We start from the raw sequence: 22,907 nt of genomic DNA, 5'->3' as shown, positions 1-22,907 counted from the left end.
TCGGACTCCATGATTTTTATTTCAGAATACTTATTTTGTACCACAACCCAGCCAAGAAAGATCAACCAAATCACTCCATCAAAAAACGTAACAAAACGGTTGCCTCTGCATACGGGCTTGCATGTCTCACGTCAAAATTCATCCATCCCATCACGCAAGCCCCCTGCTGCATTCGTATAACAAAACGGGGTTAAGTGTTGATACTAGCGTAGAGTTCCATCAATCGAGGGGGGAACACTCGTCAAAGGTGCCCCAAAAACTAGTTTCACCTCCGATAACTATCGGAAGTGACCGCGTCGGGTCGTCGTGCACGTGGGAAGTTCCCTCCTTCGATGCAGCACAAACAAGCAACACAACCAGTTTGCTTGTAAGCGACTGTTGATTGTGTAACTTGAGGAGGTGTCCTCTATTTATTACGACATCGCGTTCTACTACGCGGAAAGCGCAGCCACGACTAGACACTTTGTAGCCGTCGTAACGACTAACGTTACGAAAATTCAGGTCACCTAATCAGTTGCTTGCGTGCAGGCCCCCTCCCGAAATAAAAGCACGAGCCATTATCAGAATCCCACAAAAAAAAACCTCGCCGTAAGTCCCGTCACGTTTCACGCGCCGTACCCATTCATAAAAGCTCGACTCGGCTTATCTCTCAATGAGCTACAGCTTAAGCTACTCACTTGTGCATCTTCTCCTGCTGCACCTCCTCCTCGCCAATGTCCACGATCTGGAACAGCTCCGTCTCGCCGTCCCGGCCAAACACCCCGCCCGGGATCTTCCGCAGGAACTTTTTCAGCACCGACGCGATCGTGTACACCGAGTAGTTGTCCACGTTGACGAGCCGGCCCTGCTGCAGAAAGTGGATCAGCTTCTTCATGGCGCCCTGGTGGCCCGGCGCCCGGAACACGTCCTTCCGGGAGGGGGCCTCCTTGTTGAGCTTCAGGATCAGCACCAACAGCGGGCCCGGAATGTCGTTCTTGCACACCTCGTCCAGCGGCACGCCAAACTTGACCTTCTCGAGCCGGTGCGGGTACGGCGAGCCCGGGTGGCCACACGACGTGACCACGCTGCCGAGGGTCGCCGCCCGCCGGTGCATCCGTTGCGCCCAGCTGGACATTTCTGCGTGAGTGTGTGCGTGTGTGCGTTACTATTCTAATTCAATCGCGATAGGCGCGTTATCAACGCGCGCGGGTCTAGATTCTTCTTCGTCGTCTTCTTCGACAGCAACACCTCATCGGGAAGGTGCTACAATTGTTTCTGTGTGGTTGTTCGCAGCGCGCAGCGCAGCTGTTGCCTTTTGTTGTTGTTTGTGGCCTGCAAATAGAGGAAACGAAAATATTTGCTTTATTCGATTGTAATCAGCTAAAAGGTGGTGCTTTCTCCGGTTACAGACAAGACAAATAGAAACAAGCGTATTAATAAATAGACATGTTATTTTTTTATTGGTGGTGAGGAAGGGGGGTTGAAGCGCCCTGTTTGGATTGCAAACATTTCATTCAGTTTTATTCGCGTTATGAACAATGAACTGCCGCGTATTAAATATGTTTGACCCCGTGCGTATGGATTGGCGTTACGAAATAAAATGTGTGCAGTGAAAGTCCCCCGCTGAAGAGTTGGCTTACCACATTTTGAATGAGCGGTTTGATATCCTAGGAACTTAAGGTTAAGCAACTGTTCAGTTGCGGACATTCTGGTTATCTTTACTTCAAAGAAATTTATACATGTTTATGCAGACAAGTCCAGCAATAATTATTACGTTTGATGATGTGATTAAATGAAAACAATAAATTTGAAAAAATCAATCCCTCCGGCTTAGCGTGGCTCACGGATATATGAAAAAGACAAAAGTGTTCAATTTCGAACGCCTCGACCGAAATTTTGTAGCATTATAACCGCAGAAGCTAGCCTGAAATTTTGAGCGCATTTTGTTAATGTTTAGTTGTTCCACTCTTAATCTGAAGTTATAAAGAAATTTCAATAAATTTAATTTATTTATTTTCAACTTTTTAACTCTTCTTCGAGAAAGTTTTCCTATGCCGTATGATTTTTTTCAGAATAGAGGTTTCTTATAGGTTTTGATCCGGGGAACAACTTTGTAGAACATCGCAAAGCGCTAGGAATTAATCCCAGAAAGATACAGACAAATTTTTAGAGAAAGTTTAATTTTGTTTCCGTACTCCAAAAAATATCCTGTATCTTTTCGGGATCAATTACTAGCGCTTTGCGATGTTCTACAAAGTTGTTCCCCGGATCAAAACCTATAAGAAACCTCTATTCTGAAAAAAATCATACGGCATAGTAAATTTTTAGAAGTTCCATACTAACTTCAGGTCAATGGTGGAAGTACTAAACCTTAACTAAATACGCTCAAAATTTCAGGTTATGTTCTGGGGCCATATTGCTACAAAATTCCGGTCGAGGCGTTCGAAATTGAACACTTTTGTCTTTTTCATATATCCGTGAGCCACGCTACAGTCCGGCTACACACAAATCAATTATTTCAAGAAAACCCGCAAAAAAAGCTAATTTGCTCAAAAGTAGTTTCAAAAACATAACTATATTAAAAGAATACTTGAAGCCTGTTAAACAGAGTTTTGTCCAAAAATAAGCTTAAATATCAGAAAATCTAGCTATAACTCTCCTCAAAAGAGCTCCAATGGCTTTGGTGTCTTCGACAAAGTTCAATGTTTTGTTATTATTAAGAATTCTCCTGTATATGGTAATGGTCTAAAAACGGCAGTTCAATGAAGAGATAGTGTTTTCGAGTCTTTGGGAAAAGTGCTGGAAATGTTGCTGCTCTACAACTTTGTTGCCAAAGCTCTACATCTTAACCCTCTCACGCCCATGGTTACTCCAGAGCACCAAAACTTTGAACTCAAATATCTCGGAACTGACACAACTTTTCATGATGCTTTAAGTTGCAGGTGTTTATGTAGAATGTATACTAACATCTCCCCAAATTTCATCAAATTTGGTTAAGCACAAGCAAAGTTACAGTGTGAAATGTAAACAAAAATGGGCCAATTTTAGGGAAATAAATAAGACCTGTTTTCGAAAGCCCGTAAAAAATACCAAACACAAAATTTTATGAAACAAAAAATGTTTTGCTATCATTTGAACCTTGGACAAGAACCCCTGTGAATAACATTGTGAGTTTGGACCGGTTTTAAGTGTTTTTCAACCTTTTTCATTTGGTGCACCAGAGCACTACCTAGGCATATGAGCAACTAAATATTCAGGAGCACTTTTTTCTAAATTACAGAAAAATTTTATTTTTATCAAAACAAAAGTTTATAAACGTTTTGACTATTCATAAACAAGACAAAACATTGTTATTAGACCGATAGTTTTATTATTTTCCTCATTTTTCATGAAAATGGTTGTTTGTGGGTTTTGAATGAGCCAATCAAAGAAACCTGAAAATGCAGAGATTTTAGAATTTGTAGTTAATACTTCAGAAATATGGTTTTACAGCAAAGAATAAGTAGTTTTTAACACATTTCGAAGCGTTTTCAAACAAATGAACCAATAGATTTGAAGAAAACGAGATTTTGTGGTTTAAAAAAAAAGTTGCTCATCTTCCTGATGGTGCTCTGGTGCACCACTTCAAATTCTACTTTTTTGCCTCAATTCGATGTTTGTGGGTCAAAGTAAAGTATTTCCTGCATTATTGTACCAAAATTAAGCCATTTACTATTTTTACGATAAGCAAACAGCTCTGGGCGTTAGAGGGTTAACTGTCAAAAGTCGTTCAACTCAAAGATGATCTTGAAAATGCTCTAAAGTAATTTCGCAATTCGCAATTTTCAGTGTAAGAACGGGCCTTGACCGATCTTATGCACTAGGTTCCCGACGAACACGCACTGCCCTTACACCTACATCTCACCCTTGCTCTGAGTCAGTACGAGCAACACGCTAGAACACGCTTTGAGTGTTCGTGCCAGGCATGCACACCTTCTTTTCCGGTTACGCATTTTAACTCGGCCGGGGGTGGTACATTAAGTAGGGTTTGATGTAAGTATAAGCGCCTAACCATTCATTGTGTGCCTATCAACTTTCATTAAAGCAAAAACTGGTTTATTTTTAGTTTGAATTCAAAAACTTATTGTTATTTACTGTGTATTGTTTTCTCCTGAAATCTTTCCTAGTGTTGAGTCGTGTTTATATGTTGCTATTTCTTTTGTCGCGGTGTTTTGTTACAATTTTTGGTCCTAAGCATGTTATAAAAGTTTACCAAAAATACAATAGTAATATTTGTGTTAATCCTTTAACTATTCCATAAATTGAGTAAGGGCTCAATTCTTACTTGTTTGAAAAAAGGGTGAAGATTGAAAACAATAGACAGTAAAATAGAATTTATTTTATAAAAATCAAGAATAAATTGTAAGAGAATGATGATCGTATTTGAAAGAATAAAAATTAGAAGCTAGATGTATTAGATGTAAAATTAGACAATAGTTGATAAAAAGAGATACAAAACAAGCTAAGATTATAGTAATGATAATTTAAAGGACAGATAAAGAATTATTCAAATAAATAAATTCGCAATAAAATCAAAAAAGATTAGGCGAATGATAAATAGACTTGATCTTACTAGTACATTAAGGAAAAGTATATTTTTAAGGAAAAAAACAAAGTTTGTTACAGCAGTATCAATTGGTAAAAAAGAGTGGAAAAGCTTTGAGAGATAAGAGAATCAAAAGTTACTAAAATCAAAATCAAATGATTAATATAGAAGAATGAATGAAGAAGTGAGAATCAGTAGAGCAAAATAAAAATAGGAGATAGGTGGTAGCTGAGAATGAAAAGAAGAGAAACCCCGTTGTGCGATGCTTCAGGTACATCCACAGCAGTTGACTCAACATACTGCGAATCGAAACAATACCGTCTACAATCACAAATTACTTCCCTTTCCCACATTGTTGCGCCCCTTTCTTTTAGCCGTCTCGACTCTGACCCGCGGTGGTCAAAGGTTTACGATCCGTTTCCACAGGCCACCAGCTAGGTTACACCTTGTCATCATGATGACTAAACCAAGCCAACGTGGAGGTAAGAAAATAGGACACTCGCAAGGAACCAGAGCTATACTGTTCTGATCAAGATAATTCGGATGATCTAACAGAACTACGGATGTAGTTAGTTACGCTCCTTCCAGGATGTTCCTTACGTGGACGTCAACCGAAGAGCACGCAACAAGGTCAGTGCCATTGCATGCTCTTAGGTATCAATCCTTGGCCTGCATCTTGAAAATGCTCTAAAGTAATTTGGAAATTTTAAATCTAAGACGCGACCAAATTAATTCGGTAATTAAACGTTCAGAAAAATAAACGAATCAATTTTGACTTAAACGGGGTGGAATTTGATGTTAGAAGTAAGAAAATAAAAAACATTTTTTCATGATTCAACTATTCGAATATTCTAACAAACGGCTAATCAAACTTCGAAAAAATCGAGGCTTCGGATAATCGATTCTGGACTGCACTAATTATTGTAGTACATTCGAGTATCTCCAAGACGTTATAGAGCAATTCCAGCTCAAATCGGTAATTTTTCTGGTACTTTTATACCCGACCCTCTCCGATTTCAATGAAACTTTGTAGACATGTTATCCTAGGCCTATATAAGCCATTTTTATGTATATGGAGCCAATAGTACTCGAAAATAACATTTGAGAAGGGCGTAAGGTATTTAAATATTTTTGTATTTTGTAATTTAAAAATTACTGTATCTCGAAGCCGTGGCGTCGTATCAAAAAGTGGTCAAAGACAAACTTGTAGGAAATTGGACGGCCTTTCTGAAAAAATACACTGAAACAAAAATACACGCCACATCAATGAGATTTTTTTGATTTTTAAGTCTAAAACTTAAATTTAAAGGTGATGTAACGATTTTTTTTCGTTCAAAATTTTTGAGGAAATAGCCTAAAATGTTACTAAAAGCCTGACGAAAAATGCAGGATGGTATGTCTCTCCTAAAAAAATACAAAAATCATTTACTAAAACTGTTTTTTTGAAAAGTGGTCTAAACGTCAAAATTTTTAAAACCAGTAGTGGCAGGGTGGCCACTCAAGTCGGGAAATCGGGAAAGTCGGGAAAAAGTCGGGAATTCGTCAAAATCCGCAAAAAATCGGGAAAAAGTCGGGAATTTATAATTTTTTTGTCAAAAAGTCGGGAAAGGTCGGGAATTCTAAGCATACTTGCCTGAAAATATATTTTTAACTCTTGAATAATTTTGTAATTAATATTTGAGTATGGAAAAGCTGTTTAAAACATTCAAAATCTTAATTAGTATTGGAGTCTTCGACACAGATCTTCATAATATTTTTCATGAATCATATGATCTCTATTAATTTTAAGTTAATGATAAACTAATATAAAAATAGAGCCTAATGGCCAGCTTAGAGTTATGATTCTATTTCATTTTGTCACATAGATTGAATATTTGAAAACAGATTCCAACTTGAGTTTGGCAATGGTTTTTTTGGTAAATATTTTTAATTGTTTAAATAAAAGACCAAAATTTAAAAACCTTTTTTACATTTTTAAAAAATCAAGCAAATTTTGAAATTGCAAAAAAAAATAATCCAAAAAAGTTGGAGTTATTGCGAAACTGTTAAAAAAATTGTCTCTTCAAACATTTTGCTTGAAACATAAAATCATATCAAACTGAATGTTCATTGAAAAAAAAAACAGTTAAATACTGACCACTAGATAAATTAAAATTGAAAAAATATATATCAAAAATTAAAAAATTAAAAAGGTAACATGGCAAAAACATTTTTTTATAAATTCCTTGACATTTTTCTAAATCCTTTGAATAAATAATATAAGCAATTATGTTTAAATCATTCTCTGATTTCAAATGATGATGAAGTTTAAACAAAATAGGAACGAAATTTTAAGTTCAGTTATCTTTGACCTTTTGTCATTTCCAGATGAAACGAAGTATCAAAAACTATACTTTTGCCAATTTAAAAAAATACAAGGAATTTATAAGTATTGTTGTACTTTCGATATTTTTTCAAAGACTAGTTGTTTGTGTTTCTACTCTGAATCATAATAATTAGGGGAAATATACCCATTTTAATCGCACTAAGCCTTTCGACCAATTCTCATCACTTTTGCCGGTTTCCGCTATTAAATCAACATTTTCAGATGTTTGAACAATGAAGAGAGGCTTGCTCACTTTTATTTGAGCTATTTATTACTTTGGAACAGTCAAAAACACTTTACTTAAGCTGCAATTCATGATCAAAGTGCTGATAGGCCGATAATAGAAATAGGCCGAGAAAGGGTATAGTTCCCCTAAATTCCATTTTTGAAGTTTTTTTTAAATTGTTGTTTAGTTTGTGTATTTACAAAAAATGTCTATATTTGGATTATTTTTAAATTATTTTTTTTGTGGTTTATCTTGACTTTTCTTATAGAAAGTTTTTTGTTTGAAATCATTCTTTAGATAAGAAATGCGTATTATTTGAGCATTCTGGAAAAGTCTGGAAAAAGTCGGGAATTTGAAAATGGGATTTGAGTGGTCACCCTGAGTGGTGGGGATCGATTCTTCAGACAATTTTACATAAAAGTCTCCATATTGACCATTGTCCTATGTCCAGTCCTTGGGAAGATACAGCGATTTTAAAAATAAAAATGTTGAAAAAACTGGTTTTTTGTGGTTTGACAGACTTGGTTTTTTAGTCTCGTAAATATTTTTACCGGAAAGCTCGTCCAATTTCTCATAAGTTTGCCTTTGACAGCATTTCGATTGGGGACTTACAGATATAAGCTTAATTGCATTGCTAATAACTGAAAATAGAATTTTTTTTTCAGTGCGGTAGAAACCAGGACAGTAAATTTGCTTACGTAAATATAAAAACGATATAAATCAAAAAGCATTTTTCGTCAGTCTTTTGGTAAAATTTTAGGCTACTTCCTCAAAAATTTTGAACGAAAAAAAATCGTGACATCACCTTTAAATTTAAGTTTTAGACTTAAAAATCAAAAAATCTCATAAATGTGGCGTGTATTTTTGTTTCAGTGTATTTTTTTCAGAAAGCCCGTTCTATTTCGTACAAGTTTGTCTTTGACCACTTTTTGATACGACGCAATGGCTTTGAGATACAGCAACATTTAATTTACGAATAAAAAAAAATATTTAAAACACTTACGCCCTTCTCAAATGTTATTTTCGAGTACTATTGGCTCCATATACACAAAAATTGCTTATATAGGCCTAGGATAACATGTCTACAAAGTCTCATTGAAATCGGAGAGGGTCGGGTACAAAAGTACCAGAAAAAAAACCTGATTTGAGCTGGAATTGCTCTATACCGTCATTTATGCGGTCAGGCATACTGCGTTGCATTAACCGTAGAGAGGATTCTGTAAACGGATCACATTTCACAGAATCTACAAGGGATGAAGGATGCGTGGACAAACCGTACAGCAAAAAAAAAGTAGTAGGGGAAGGTGGGGCAAGACGACCATATGGGGCAAGAGGAACAATCGCTCGTACAACCGTGATTTTTACAGTTTTGATTATTTCCAGTATGAGGAGTTGTTGCTAGCAATGCAATTAGCTGATTCTACTACCACACAACTTCCAAAACGACGTATATGGCACTGGGCATAAGATTTAATGAAGTTTTTTTCAAATCCTTTGTTTTCTTATAATATTTGGAATGTACAACATAAGGCTTTGGGTTCGTTTTAAGGCTCATTTTATCAAACTGGTATTTTTCCTAGATCAGAAGTGTCCCTACTAATGATTTGCACCTATTATAAAGCATGATTTAACTTTTGGTTATTTTTGTTGAGAACTTTAAAAAAAATCATGTTCAGGTGGGGCAATTAAGTGTACCATATGGATTTTTAGTATGGAAAAAATTACGAATTGCTGCAACAACATATTTTATTGTGAAATAAATACTTAAAAGAACTTAAAAACTGATAAACAATTGTTAAAAAAAATTGTCCATACAAAATATAGTGATACCATGAAAGTTTACTATTCATCATCTAAGTAAAAAAAAAATTCGTAAAACGATCAAATTTTTGGTAAAATATTTTTTTAAATCTAAAAATTAAAGAATTGAAACGTTTCATTCTAATATGATGTATCTAAGTGATAACAGTTCAAAATGTTGAACAGTTGAAACTGGATTTAAATAAATACTTAAAAAGTTGTCCATAAACCATGTGGACACTTTAGGAGGGTTAGAAACACTCTTTAAATGAGAGGAAGGCACCAAGCACCTTAAGGTGGATTAAGTAACGTTTTTGAAAGAAAAATCAAATTTGCAATCAAAAAGCGCTCTAATTTTTTTAATTTATTTTATTTTTGGTAAAATGTATCGTTTTTAAGATGTAAGCTTTTGGGTGTTTATTTTCGATTTATTTCTGTTGTTTTTTTAATACTTCTTGAAAGAAAAGGCCAACCGAAAGAAAAATTAAAAGCTGAGAAAATGTCTTATGATTTTTTCTGTAGAACTTTGAAAATCGGGCAATCAGTTTCTGAAATACAGCTTCACAAAGAATTCAAATCGATGTAAATGAGTTTTTTGAAATGTTTCCTAATTATAGCCTGTAATTTTTAACTGACGTTATCTCGGAAACTATTGGTCCGATTTTCAATGTTAAAGATTAATTCTCTAAAAAATATTTCAAAATATTTAAATTTAATTTTTATTTTTAGGGGTCGACTTTGGCTGTGTTTTTTACTAACATTTGCTAAAATTTACTTAAAAAGTATGCAAAATTTTTGTAGTGTCCCAGACTATGCTTCTACACATTTTTTTTACAACTTAAAAAAATGGGATGCCGGAGCGCAAGTCGACGCTGTGTATACAGACCTCAAGGCTGCTTTCGATCGAGTCGACCACGGAGTTCTTCTGAAACGACTGGAAGTACTTGGAGTTTCTGCTAATCTCATTCGCTGGTTGAAGTCCTACCTCACTGACCGGGTTATGCGTGTCAGGATTGGGAACTCTGAATCGGACATATTCACCAGTCTGTCTGGCGTTCCCCAAGGCAGTAACTTAGGGCCCCTACTGTTTATCCTGTTCGTCAATGAATTGGCACTGCTGCTAGCCGGAGGATGTCGGCTGTTCTACGCAGATGACGTGAAAATATTCACAGTTGTAAGGAGCGTTTTGGACTGTTCAACTCTGCAGAGACAGCTGGATCGTTTCAACGAGTGGTGCTTGCGTAACTTCCTGACGATCAGCATTGACAAATGCAACGCCATCTCTTTCCATCGAAAACTGAAGCCTGTGATCTTTGACTACGCCATCGCGGGAAGCACACTGGCGCGGGTGACCCAAGTACGAGATCTTGGAGTTACTCTGGACTGCAAACTCAGTTTCACCAGCCATCGCCATGACATCGTGTCCAGAGCCAACCGTCAGCTGGGATTCATCTTCAGGATCGCTGAGGACTTCCGGGATGTTGCATGTCTGCGCTCCCTGTACTGCGCGCTGGTAAGATCCATCCTCGAGTTCTGCTCTGTTGTCTGGTGTCCATACCAAAGCACTTGGACAGCCAAGATCGAATCAGTCCAAAGAAAATTTACTCGACTTGCCCTTCGCCGTGCGCACAATCCTGCTGGTTGGAGTCCGTACGAGGAACGTTGCCGAATCCTGCGGTTGGACACACTTGAAAAAAGGCGGCACATCTCACAAGCATCGTTCGTTGCCAAAGTGCTGGCTGGCGAAATCGACAGTCCCTGGATCCTAGCGCAGATCCAAGTTTACGCTCCCGAAAGGCCGCTCCGCCAACGTCCATACCTGCAGCTCGCACGTCGCAACACCAACTATGGACAACATGAGCCGATTCGATTTATGTGTAGTCGTTTTAATGTTTTTTCTCAACTCTATCGTCCTAACATTTCCACTTCCATGTTTCAACAACGTGCTCGACTCTGGTATTCTAGTCAGTTTTAATGTATATGTGTCGGTGTCGTCGCTAGTTTTTATAAGCCGAATCATATAGACCACAAGTAGTCAAATGATATTTTTTACAATAAACAAACAATAAATGATAATGGTGCCATTTTATAGCAGAAAACGTGAAAACAAGCAAAAATTTGAAAAAGTGACAATTAGAAGATGAAAAATCACGATAGGCAAAATGTAATGATAGGTGATAGAATAGGCCAAGTACTACCAAAAACAAACATAAACTAAATAATATAAATGAAAATTAAAATATTATAAATAAAACAAGAAAAACATAAAACAATAGAAGTAAAGTTGCGCAAAATGACCTCCTGAACATAGGAAAAATAATCATTTTCGAAAAAAATGTCAATAGAGGGTTAAATTTTGAAAGCTAAAAAAATAGATTTTTTTTTCTAATTACTGTTTTTATACTTAACTATAAAATTTTGGTAAATTGATAACCAAACCATTTTTTGAGCTTTAAGAGAACAACAAACTAGCCGTTGGTCGAAGATAGTAGACTGACTAAATTAGGCATATTTACTCATGTAAAAAAAAATGCAATTTTCAAAACATTTCTGCTTAATGCTCATTCAGTTTTGGATAAACGATTTTTGAGTTATACGTCGTAGATTTATGTCAGGGGTTTTTTACCTTGGCCATCAAAAATGCCCGGTAGGTGTGCATTTGTAGGTTTTAAATTAGTCAAATTGAATTTTTTTTATTATAAATAACTATCCATAATTTCGTTACTGGCCTGCCGATCACGATATGAAGATCGCAAGCTATCACATGTCTAGCTTATTTGTCCTACCCAATCCATTAGATTTATTTTCCATCCCCCAACTAGACTAAACAACCATCGACTCCTCCGACTAGATTCTTTGTTGCAAGCGACGGTGTGATTAAACTACCATAACTCGAGGGGCAGGGGGGACTGTTTGTTGACCCAACTTACGATTAATCTCCAAACATACACGCATCGCATGAAGCAGCAGAAAAAAAACACACTCATTTCGATATTCTTTCATCTGTGCAGAAAATTGCTGCTACTCTCGCTCATTCCATCCATCCATCCCGAACCCATAAATCATGCAAACCAGACAGCCAGGCCCAGACCAGGGCAAAACTTTTTTTTCCGAAAAGAATCTCGTCGTGGTCGTAATCGTGTGTGAAGCAGATGTTTCATTACCTACTACTTTTTTTTTTTTTTTTGCTTCATTTCGTTCGACTTGTTGTACAAATCGGGTAACAACAATTCGCACAAATACAAACCAAATGGGAGCGATTCTTACCTCGGTTACACCTCCAGCAGCATCCCGTACGTAATCGGTGGAATCTACCAACACAACACCAACCAGTGTGAAGATTTGGGAAAAGAAAAACACGAAAAGTAATCCACAAAAATTTGACCTTTTCGGTCGATTTTGCACTTGTTTTGTTGCTGATTTTTTCCTTCTTCTATCTTCGTTTCTTCCTTTTCTGTAATCCTTCTTTCTTTCTTTTTGCTCTTTCGGCGATATTCGTTTTCCTCTAAATTTCCTCACTCGTCACACACACCCTGCTAATTTTTGTGTTGACTCTTTTTCCTCTTTTGTTTCCACCCGTTCTTATTCCCACACTCGCTCACTCTCACACACTGAAACAAATCGACACTTGCTCTCTTTGCCCCTCAGTTTCACTCGCTCGATCGCATTAATTTCGGCGGATTCGTTCTCCCGGATTGCTCCGGCCTTCTCGCGCTCTCGAATTTCTGGTCGCCGTCGTCGTCGTCGCTACAATCTTGTCGATTTTCCCACTTTGGAAAATCGTCCTCCACCCAGCCAACGACCGACTGCTGGGGCTGACCGAGTTGTTGTTGCTGTTGCTGCTTTTGTGGCAGGTTCTTCCATCATCCGTGGCACTTGTTCCGAGGTCCGGTCAAGTCCTGGGATCGCTGGACAACCTGAAAGTTGAGAAAATTAAGATACTTTAGAAGATTTTCCTTGACAAACTCTGAAAAAAAACGCACAATTTTCCACAAGATTTTCCACAACACACACTTTTTCTCTCTCTTCAGGCTAGGGCGGGGGTCATCCCAGTCCCGGAATGACCTGCTTCAAAGTCCCCGAATCGGTCCCATATTGAGGAGGCACCACTCCGCGAAATCGAACAACACCTCGCGCTAGAATCTACTCCGAACCAAGAAGCTTCCACGGGGAATCCGAGAACCAGAGGGGCATGGAATCTGCCACACGAACCGACGAGGACTCTTGAGCTCTTGACCGAAAAATACCACACACTACACTCAGCCGCCACACACAGCAGTCGTCGTCGGGGCCGGAGTTCAGGAGTTGAACGCAAACGCGCCCGAGAGTCGGAGAAGGCGCACGCATACACGCACAGCTGAAATTCACTGGATGATGGAAAGAGGGAGGAGGGAGCCGTGGCATGGGGCCGCAGCCGAAAATCTCAAATATTTCACCTACATTCTTCCTAATTTAGAATATGTGTGGTGTGGATGAGGTCTTGAACACAGCAAGCGGGAAATGAGTGAGCGACAGACGGGGTTTTCCTCCCAAAACATTAGAGGATTCTCTCGCACGAGCGCGAGAGGAGTCTCCCGCGAAAGAGAAAATTAAAAGTGGGATCACAACTTGTTACTTCTCTTGTTGGATTTTAATTTGAGGTAGAGTTGACACCCTTGATGAAAAACTACAAAACAGTAACTAAGCAAAGTTATTCAAAAATATATAAAATATAAATAGACTTCATTATCCGAAGTCTTCTTAGGGTAGTCCAGTCTTTGGTTAATTGAACCACACAAACAAATTTATCTCGGACTCGGACCACCCTGATGGTCAAACAAAAGATACACATCAGATTTGTATAAAGTTATGTACAGGAGATCCTAATTTCTAAATTTTCATTCTTACATCCGAGATTCCCCGAAGATTTAAGCGGCCAGTCCTACTACGTTGTGTTTACCGCAGAGACGATTATGTGAACGGATCAACAGAGAGGTAGGATGCGTGGACATACCGTACCAAACGGTTATTTCCAAGATAATTTCGTAAATGTCTTGCTATTATATCAGTTTTTAAATAACTTTTGATAATAGAGCAATACACTGAGATTTCGGTCATTCGATTTTTTTGTATTTTTTAAAACCGGCTAAAACTTTTTATGTGCCTTTGGTATGCCCAAAGAAGCCATTTTGCATCATTAGTTCGTTCATATAATTTTCCATACAAATTTGGCAGCTGTCCATACAAAAATGATGTGTGAAAATTCAAAAATCTGTATCTTTTGAAGGAATTTTTGATCGATTTGGTGTCTTCGGCAAAGTTGTAGGCAGACGTGCATCGGCACTCAATAGCACTTATGGATATGAGCTACACTGAAAAAAAAATGATACACGGTAAAACAAAATGGTGATTTTTAATTTCACTTTTTGTCACAAAATCTTGATTTGCAAAAAAAAAACTATTTTTTATATGTTTTAGAGGACATCAAATGCCAACTTTTGAGAAATTTCCAGAAATTTTCGATGTAAAATCAAATTTGCAATCAAAAAGTACTTTAGTGAAATTCTGATAAAAAGCACTGTTTGCAAGTTATAACTACTTTTAGGTAACTTTTTTTCAAAATAGTTGCAGTTATTCATTTTTAAAAATTAGTGCAATTGTTTCAACATTCAATATTACGCCTTTTTGAAATGTTAGTCCTGATTTAAAATTTTTGAAAATATTGTTTTCGAAAAGATCGGAACAAATGTTTCATATTTTAACCCTGTAAAACGAACCATTAGTTGCTGAGATATCGACATAAGAAAATGGTGGGTTGTTTGGGTGAGACTTAGAAAACATCAATTTTCCTGTTTTTAAATCTTTGCATGGCAATATCTCAGCAACTAAGGGTCGTATCAACAAAGTTCAAAAAAGCAAAATATAGAAAATTTTCTCAGCTTTTCAAATTTTTTTTTTTTTCAAAAGTGAGTAAACATGGTCACTAATTTAAAAAAAAATAATAACTGCTACTATTTTGAAAAAAGTTACCTAAAAGCAGTGTTGCGATCCTCACGCGCTCGTGAACGCTCATTTTTCGCTCATTCGTGAGGAGGAGCGCTGCGCGAGCTAGCTCACGTTTGCCCGCGCTCACGTTTGCTCCGAATTTTTCAGCTCGCGTTTGCCCCAAGCTCGCGCTCGTGCTCATTTTTCGCTCACGGAGCGCTCACTTTGGAAGTATCGAGAAACGAATCGCGATTTTTTTCATTTTTGAGAAAGTTTTTGTTTTTCAACCCTAGTTGGATTTTTTACTTAAGGCGCAGCATGTCAGTGAAATCATCACTTAGGAACATTTTTTATATATTAATTGGAATAGCTTATTTTCATAGTTAACTATGTTTTTAAATAATAAATTGGATTTGCAAGGGTCAACTCATATTGGAGACCTACAGTCAGAGTTAAAAATATAAATATTTTCGAATTAATCGGCCTTACCTCAACAATAGTTAAGGTAAGCAGAGACAATTGCTGGGGGAAGGGTATGAGCGCGTAAACAAAAATGACTGAAAACCTTATAAAAACTTACAAAACAATGTATAAATTCAAGAAGATTTATGCTGTGGTAAGTTCGATTCAATGTTATGTGATTGGTTGATTAAAATATAACATTAAACTGTTTTATGTACCTGTTTGTTGACTACCTTTCCAGCGTGCGGGTCAGAATTAGCAACCATTAAAAAAGTCATTCCGTTTAATGAATCGTTCAGTGCTTGGAAACGGCTGATCATTTTTTATAAAGTTAATCTTTCGCTTTCTTATTCTAGAAAATAGGGTAAATTGTTGAAACAGTTCTTTTTTCACAAAAAAGAAACTCCAAATTTCTAGTGTTTGAAATAACCTATTTGAATGAAATAATATAAATTGCCATTGTTTTGTTTTACCACATAAAGGGTGGCTCCTCTTCCCCCAATTATTTTAAACACTTCCGCTTTTTCCTTTTTTGTGTTTTTTTTAAACCGCTTTGAGTCCGGATTCTAAAAACTTGAAATAAACACAATTTGTCAATTAATTATTTGTACATATCAGTGATTCGCGTCAATGAATTTTTACATTAAGAATGAGTTAGCTCTTTGTTAGCTCACTCAAGAGTGAATCATTCTGTCCCTTGGATAATTCTGAATTTAAAATAGAACGTATATTTCGGTTTGTCCATTTCATTGCTTACTTTTGTTTGTTTGACCACTTTCTTGTTTGTTTTTGCTGCCTGTCAGTGTTGCGTTCCTCACGCGCTCACGCGCTCGTGAGCGCTCACTTTTCGCTCATTCGTGAGGAGGAGCGCTGCGCGAGCTAGCTCACGTTTGCCCGCGCTCACGTTTGCTCCGATTTTTTCAGCTCGCGTTTGCTCCACGCTCGCGCTCGCGCTCATATTTCGCTCACGGAGCGCTCATTTTGGACGTGTCGCTAATCATTTAACGCTTTTGAAAAAGTTTTTTTTTTCAATTCTTTATGGATTTTTTGCTTAAGGTGCAGTAGGGCTGTGGAATTATGACTTTGTGAACAAATGTTATGATAAATGAATTGGAATAGCTTATTTTCATCAACCATGTTTTAAATAAAATGTTTGATTCGCTAGGGGCAAATCATCTTTTAGGCATACAATTAAATTTATTAATATTTCAGAATTTAAAGGCCTTATTGTAGCAGAGAGGTGCGGGGAAGGGGTATAGACGCCTAAATAAAAGGGCCTGTAAACCTTAGAAAAACTTACAAAACAATTAATTGATTCAAGAAGATCAATGCTTTGGTAAGTTCGATTCAATGTTAAATGCTTGGTTGATTAAAATATAACATTAAACTGTTTTATGTACCTAATCAGTGTTTTGACTACATTTCCAGATTGCGGGTCAGAATAAGCTACCATTAAAAAAAGTTTTTCCGATTATTAAATCTTTCAGCGATTCAGTGATTAGAAACGGCGGATCATTTTTAAAAGGTTTGTCTTTATTTGGCAAACATTTTAGAAAAAAGGGTAACATTTTAGAAACAGTTCTATTTTTAAATATAAGCCTCAAAATTGCTAAGGGTTTAAATAACCCTTTTGACTCAAATCAAATAAATTGACAATATTTTTCACCACGTATAGGGTGGCTCTTCTTCCAGCAAAAGGATTTTGTTCAACACTTCCGCAACCAAACCTAATGAAAAATTTACATAAATTGTCAATATTTTAAAATAAAATATACATAAATTGACAAAAAAAAATGTACATAGCAGCAATACAATATGGTCCAATATGGATTTGATTTGTGAACAAACAGTGCATCTCTTCACGTCAATGAAGGTTTACATTATGAATTTAGTTTCTTGTTCCTTGTTCAAAAATGTCTCGATTTTAAATAGAACGTATATTTCCGTTCGCTGACCCAATCCATTTCATTGCTTACTTTTGTTTGTTTGACCACTTTCTTATTTGTTTTTGCTGCCTGTGCTGGGATAGTTCTGGAAACTTCGTTTCAAACAGGCAGAAAAAAACAACTACCTACTTTGGCTCACCAGCTCACGTGAGCGCAAAACGCTCCGGTGAGCGTGAGCGAGCACGAGCTACCTGATAAAAACTCACGCTCCAGCTGGAGCGAGCAAGCCTTCCGTGAGCGCTCGCTCATTCGCAACCCTGCTGCCTGTGCTGAGATAGTTCTAGAAACTTCGTTTCAAACAGGCAAATGCTTCAACAGGGAAAAACAACTACCTACTTTGGCTCACCAGCTCACGTGAGCGCAAAACGCTCCGGTGAGCGTGAGAGAGCACGAGCTACCTGATAAAAACTCACGCTCCAGCTGGAGCGAGCACGCTTTCCGTGAGCGCTCGCTCATTCGCAACCCTGCCTAAAAGTAACTATAACTCGAAAACGGTGCACATTATCAAAATTTCACTGAAGTACTTTTTGATTGCAAATTATATTTTACGTCGAAAAATGAAGTTAAAACGCCACCAATATTTCGATTTTTTGAAAAAATTGTATTGATTCAAAAATTTATAACTCGGTCAAAGATTTTTTGCCCATTCTGGAAATTTCTGAAAAGTTGGCATATTATGTCCCCTAAAACATATCAGAAAAAAATAGTGTTTTTTTTTTTGCGAATCAAGTTTTAGTGACAAAAAGTGAAATTAAAAATTACCAAAAAAATTTTAACCGTCTATCATTTTTTCAGTGTAGTCCATATCCATACCTCCTTAAAATCCGTACAGTTGGTAGCCTTAGGGATGAATATAAAATTATATCGATAGTTCCTGTAGTTTTTAAGATACTAAAATTTCTGTAACAATAATCCGGGCACGATTAGGCCGCGGGTAATCGGCTCCCCTCCCACTAACATTCACACACAATATGCTCTGTAATTACTCTTAGCTTTAAGAACAATGTAATTACAAAAGCCGACTCGGTCCTTACCAGGTCCCTGTACCGAAAAGGACCTAATAAAAATAATTTTATGAAAAAAAAATCTGGGTACAAAAGCTCTGGTTGATGTGCCCCGTTGAATCGTGCTTTCCATTTCATTAGGGTTCAAAACTTTTGAAAACAAGAGTGTATCCCTCTCACACCTTATGCAAACTGTCATTTGAGTGAAAGGGATACACTATTGTTTACAAAAGTTTTGTGCCCTTATGAAGTGTTAGGCTCCAAATAGCCTTTGCATTCTTAGATTTGAAAAAAAAATTACCCTGAAATTTTATAAACGATTTGAGTACAATTAATTTGAATTAAGTCAAAAATCAAAATTATTCAAGAGTTAGACAATATTTTTCAAACAACAACTATGTTCGGAATTCCCGAATTTTCAAAAAATCACAAATTCTCTACTTTTACCCAATTTCTGACTGATTTTGGTGAATGTCCAACTTTCCCGACTCGTTGACTTGAATGCCATCTGGTAAAATTTTTAGTTTTTATTATTTTTTTCTTCAAGTTTCCCTTAGATTCAAATCACTTTTGGCTACTTTAGATTTGCCAACGCGACATCTCGTAAACTTCAACAAGCCCGTCGAGAATCAGTGGTATGGACTAACCGCCACTAATAAACTGTATACAACTTTCACTCTTCCTGGTCTCCTGTTATCGCGGCGAACCCTATAGTTTTGATCGCGACTTGTGAGGCCAACAATTTGCATTCGTTCGCAAGCTTAACATTTATTTGAACAGTTCAGCAAAAGTGGCATGATGACGTTTCTTAATATTACAGGAAATACACATGAAACACAATCAACATTCTATTCAATTTAGGGATTTATTTGATTTAACCGTTAACGCAAATTTTAGAAAACACTTTAAAGAAATTGAAATTTAAAATAGTAAAACACAAGTACATTTTATAAAACATTGATAAATCATCAAAACAAAACGACAAATTTCACCACTCTTTTTTAGCAGGACGAAAAATCCTTTTCCAACCGTTTCCGCCTTCGCCTTATAGCCACCGATTTTAGCTAGAGAGAACTAAAGAATATCGAACATAGAACAAAACGGACTGGCAAAAAAACACAAAAAAGCGGAAAGCTATTATTCGCCTTTTTAGGGACTGAATTTGTTTTATTGTAGTATGACTCCTGCTTTATTGCATACTGACCATCAATGGTTTTTAACGCCCTCCGAGTGTTGACTGCTTGGAATGCATTCACTGAACAAGACGAAAGTACACTGGATCGCCAGTTTAAATGGTGAAAACATTCAAATAAATTTCCTATAATAATGTATAAATCGAAAGGATAAACCAATCGTTCTAGGGAATGTAATATTTAATACTGAAAAAAATATAATCCAAATCAAGAAATCATATGTGCGGTTAACTTAACGCTGTAGGTCTGGCCATGGAATAGAGTAACGTTTCTTCAAAAAGATGGACTGCGACAGGGTTAGGTTTAATTTGGTTTCATTTTGGATGCATCAAAGTCAACTTGCTTTGGTTTGAACAACTTTTTGATTTTTGAGATATTCTTGAAGGGAGAGCAACATAGCATAGCATAGCATTACAGGTGAGTACCACACTGTAGCGGGGGCCAAAACGGTCAAATCAATATTCTTAGAAAATTATGCTTTTTTAAGGGAGAGCGACAGTCCTTTTTTTGAATGGTTTAAATGGCCTTATAGGTCCTAATTTAAAAAAGTCGAGATTCTAGAATGATGATAAATTTCCTTTGAAAATTATTGACGGCTTCAATCCAAATTCTCATCCACGAACGGTTCTACTCATCTCTCATACACACACGCACACAAGCAAACAACGTTCTCTTTCTCGCTTTCGTTCTCTTGATTCGACCGTCGTCGGTTTGTGCGTTCGCGAAGGAAAATCTGGACATCCTCCCTGCTGCTTTCACACACTGCTGCTGCTAGCTGTAGAAGAATGAAAATTCCGACACCAAATTTTCCACCCAATTTTCCGACACCAGGGCGAATCATTCAACGCGTCCACATCCGGTTTGAAGCGAGGAAAAGTGCGTGAAAATTTGGCTTCTTTTTCTTCTAGACAGATTCTTTTGCCAGATCAAAACACAACTCGCACACATCAACACACATACACACACGTACGCAATCACACCTACTCACACGCCCGACTCAGAACCGCCTTTCTATTGTTCTGGTGCAGTACCGTTTCTCTAACCTTAAAACTAACGGTAATCGTAGTAGACCAACCTTTCAACACGTTAGAATTTTATCCGTTTTTCGATTCCGGTACACAAACTTTTATTCTCCTCTTCCTTCAAACATCACATCACCCGCGACGACTACACGGTGCAGTATGCCATGCCACCACACACACACATACATAAAGCACACAGTACCACGCGCCAACACGACCACGACAAAACGAGAAACTTCCAACCAGCTCGGGCTGGTGCTAGCGAGAGACTGAACGGCCCCGAAGAAGGAAATCAACGAGCGAGTGAGCCAGACGCATGAATGGACGCGACGATGAGAGAAAGAGAGTACAAATGAGAGAACAGAGTGCAGTGCTGCCGAATGTGCTGAATGCTAGGCGAAATGTGTTTGGATGGATAAAAATGGATAAAATTTAAAAATATGTATAAATCAATTAATAATAACATTATATTATAATTATTAAACAATTTATTTTATTATATCTACATACAGTAATATTGATAATTTGACAATCATAACATAAATGCATTAAAATGCTAACCAAATGATAATTTTTCACACGAGTTGTATTTATTTTCCATTTTACATAAATTTTATCCAACGATGCTTGCAGAGTTGGGTTAGTCGTTGAATGCTACACAAATTATGTTTTGCAAAGCTTCTTATATTTTTATTATTTTTTTTGCGATTACAAAAAACAGTTTGTTTACCATGATTTTTCAGTGACATAACCTCGGACTAGAGGTGGGCAAACCCGCTCTTTTTTAGGAGCTGCTCATTTTCGTTCGCTCTATAAAAAGAGGCTCCTTCACATTTTTAAAAAAATTTGGATGAAAAGGAGTTTTTCAAGAGTCGTGTGATTTTATAAGTTATTTCACATTGGACTTTAAAAGCAAAACAATGCCAAAGGGCCGTTGTGGGTTTGTAAACAAAGAGTGTGTCCTGCTCACGCTAGAGGATGTTTACATCTGGCATGAAAGGGATACACTCTTTGTTTACAAACCCACAACGGCCCTTTGGCATTGTTTTGCTAGTTTTATAAATTAGGCCGTACCAAATATTTTTTGAACTTTATGTCCCTAAACTCTGACCAAAGTCGAAAAAAATTTATAAAAATAACAAGCCTTGGTATAAACATTTTAATAAAAAAAGAGTTTTAAAATGCATTTTATGCATTCCATTTAAATTTTGAAGTTTTTTGAAAAAAATATATAGTTTTGCCCCCTGATTTTTCGAACCGATTTTGAAGGGGTGACATAAACTTTGAAAACATATTTATAACGGCCATATTCGATCAAAAAAACTGAAAACGAGAAGATGCCCTTGAAAACCATAGTTCTTGGTGGTCTCTATGTCAAGATTTCTTATTAAAACTATACATTCGGGTATTTGAATGGCATCCTAAATCTTGCTATTAATTTTAAAATTGCGTTTATTTCTGCAAGAATTGAACTAATGCTGATATTTTATTTGGAGAAAATATTCTTTGAATTCTTCTCTACATTCTGATTTAATTGATAAAGCCTATAAACGCTAAAGTTTAATCGGACAAAATGATAAAAAAAAATCCAAAATCTTTCAAATATTCAGTAGATTTTTGATAAAAAGAAAAGCTCAAATTTGTATTCCGATATTACTTTCATGTACACTCAGATGTACAAGGAAAAGTTTCTTTCATTTTGTTTAGAAAATCATTTACTTTTGGGATTAATTATTATAGGCATTGAAATTTTTTAAATTGCATTTTAAATTCTCAACAACAAGTTTAATACTAAATTTTTTGGAAATTCAATAAATTATGTTTATAACCAAAATCATGCCATATTGAAACGCTTCCGCGTCCATCTTCATCTCCACCATCGATTTTTGAATACTTCTGACTGAAAGCGGTTTCAAAAACACCCAAAAAATAAAAAAAAATAAATGTTTATTGAAACTTAAAAAAAACTCTTGACTTAAGCAATTCTCTACAATTTTGCAAATGGCCTTTAATGTATTTTTTATTAATAGTAACTAAACTTCATCATCCCGGTAAGAGAATCGAACTCACGACCTCTGGATTGGAAACTCAGCACGCCGCTAATCGAAACCCGGTCAGTATTCCCAGTGAGCATATTCACTCTTTTAAGGGATCTGACTTTGCCGAGCCAGACAGGAATCGAACCCTTCACCTTCCGCTTAAAGGGCGAAACCCGTAACCTCACGGCCACGGAAGCTCGGCAAAGTATGTCACGCTCTAGGGGGGGAGGGGGGGTCTGAGAAAGTGTGACATTGCGTGTTATAAGTATATATAGGGAAAGCGTGACAAAGGGGGGGGTATTTTTTTTTTTTTTTTTTTTTT

At 36.8% G+C, this 22,907-nt stretch overlaps 1 protein-coding gene across 5 annotated transcripts in view; it reads right to left on the bottom strand.

Annotated features, from left to right (window-relative positions):
- Window positions 1–20,821, bottom strand: part of LOC120415830 (uncharacterized) — a 99,133-nt gene extending 78,312 nt beyond the window's left edge. For 4 of the 5 annotated variants that reach the window (XM_039577466.2, XM_039577460.2, XM_039577464.2 and 1 more), the window contains exons 1-3: window positions 20,600–20,821; window positions 12,223–12,872; window positions 678–1,311 (exon numbers count right to left, since the gene is read on the bottom strand). In XM_039577466.2, the coding sequence (XP_039433400.1) occupies window positions 678–1,114 (437 nt within the window). In that variant the 5' untranslated portion in view covers window positions 1,115–1,311; window positions 12,223–12,872; window positions 20,600–20,821. Of the gene's footprint in view, window positions 1–677; window positions 1,312–12,222; window positions 12,873–12,938; window positions 13,350–20,599 lie in introns of those variants that run through there. The other variant, XM_039577461.2, reaches the window with a different exon arrangement.
- Window positions 20,822–22,907: the final 2,086 nt, after the last annotated feature.

The sequence above is a fragment of the Culex pipiens genome, chromosome 2 (assembly GCF_016801865.2).
Source record: "Culex pipiens pallens isolate TS chromosome 2, TS_CPP_V2, whole genome shotgun sequence".
Classification (NCBI taxonomy): Eukaryota; Metazoa; Arthropoda; class Insecta; order Diptera; family Culicidae; genus Culex; species Culex pipiens.
This window is presented reverse-complemented; position numbering and strand designations above follow the sequence as displayed.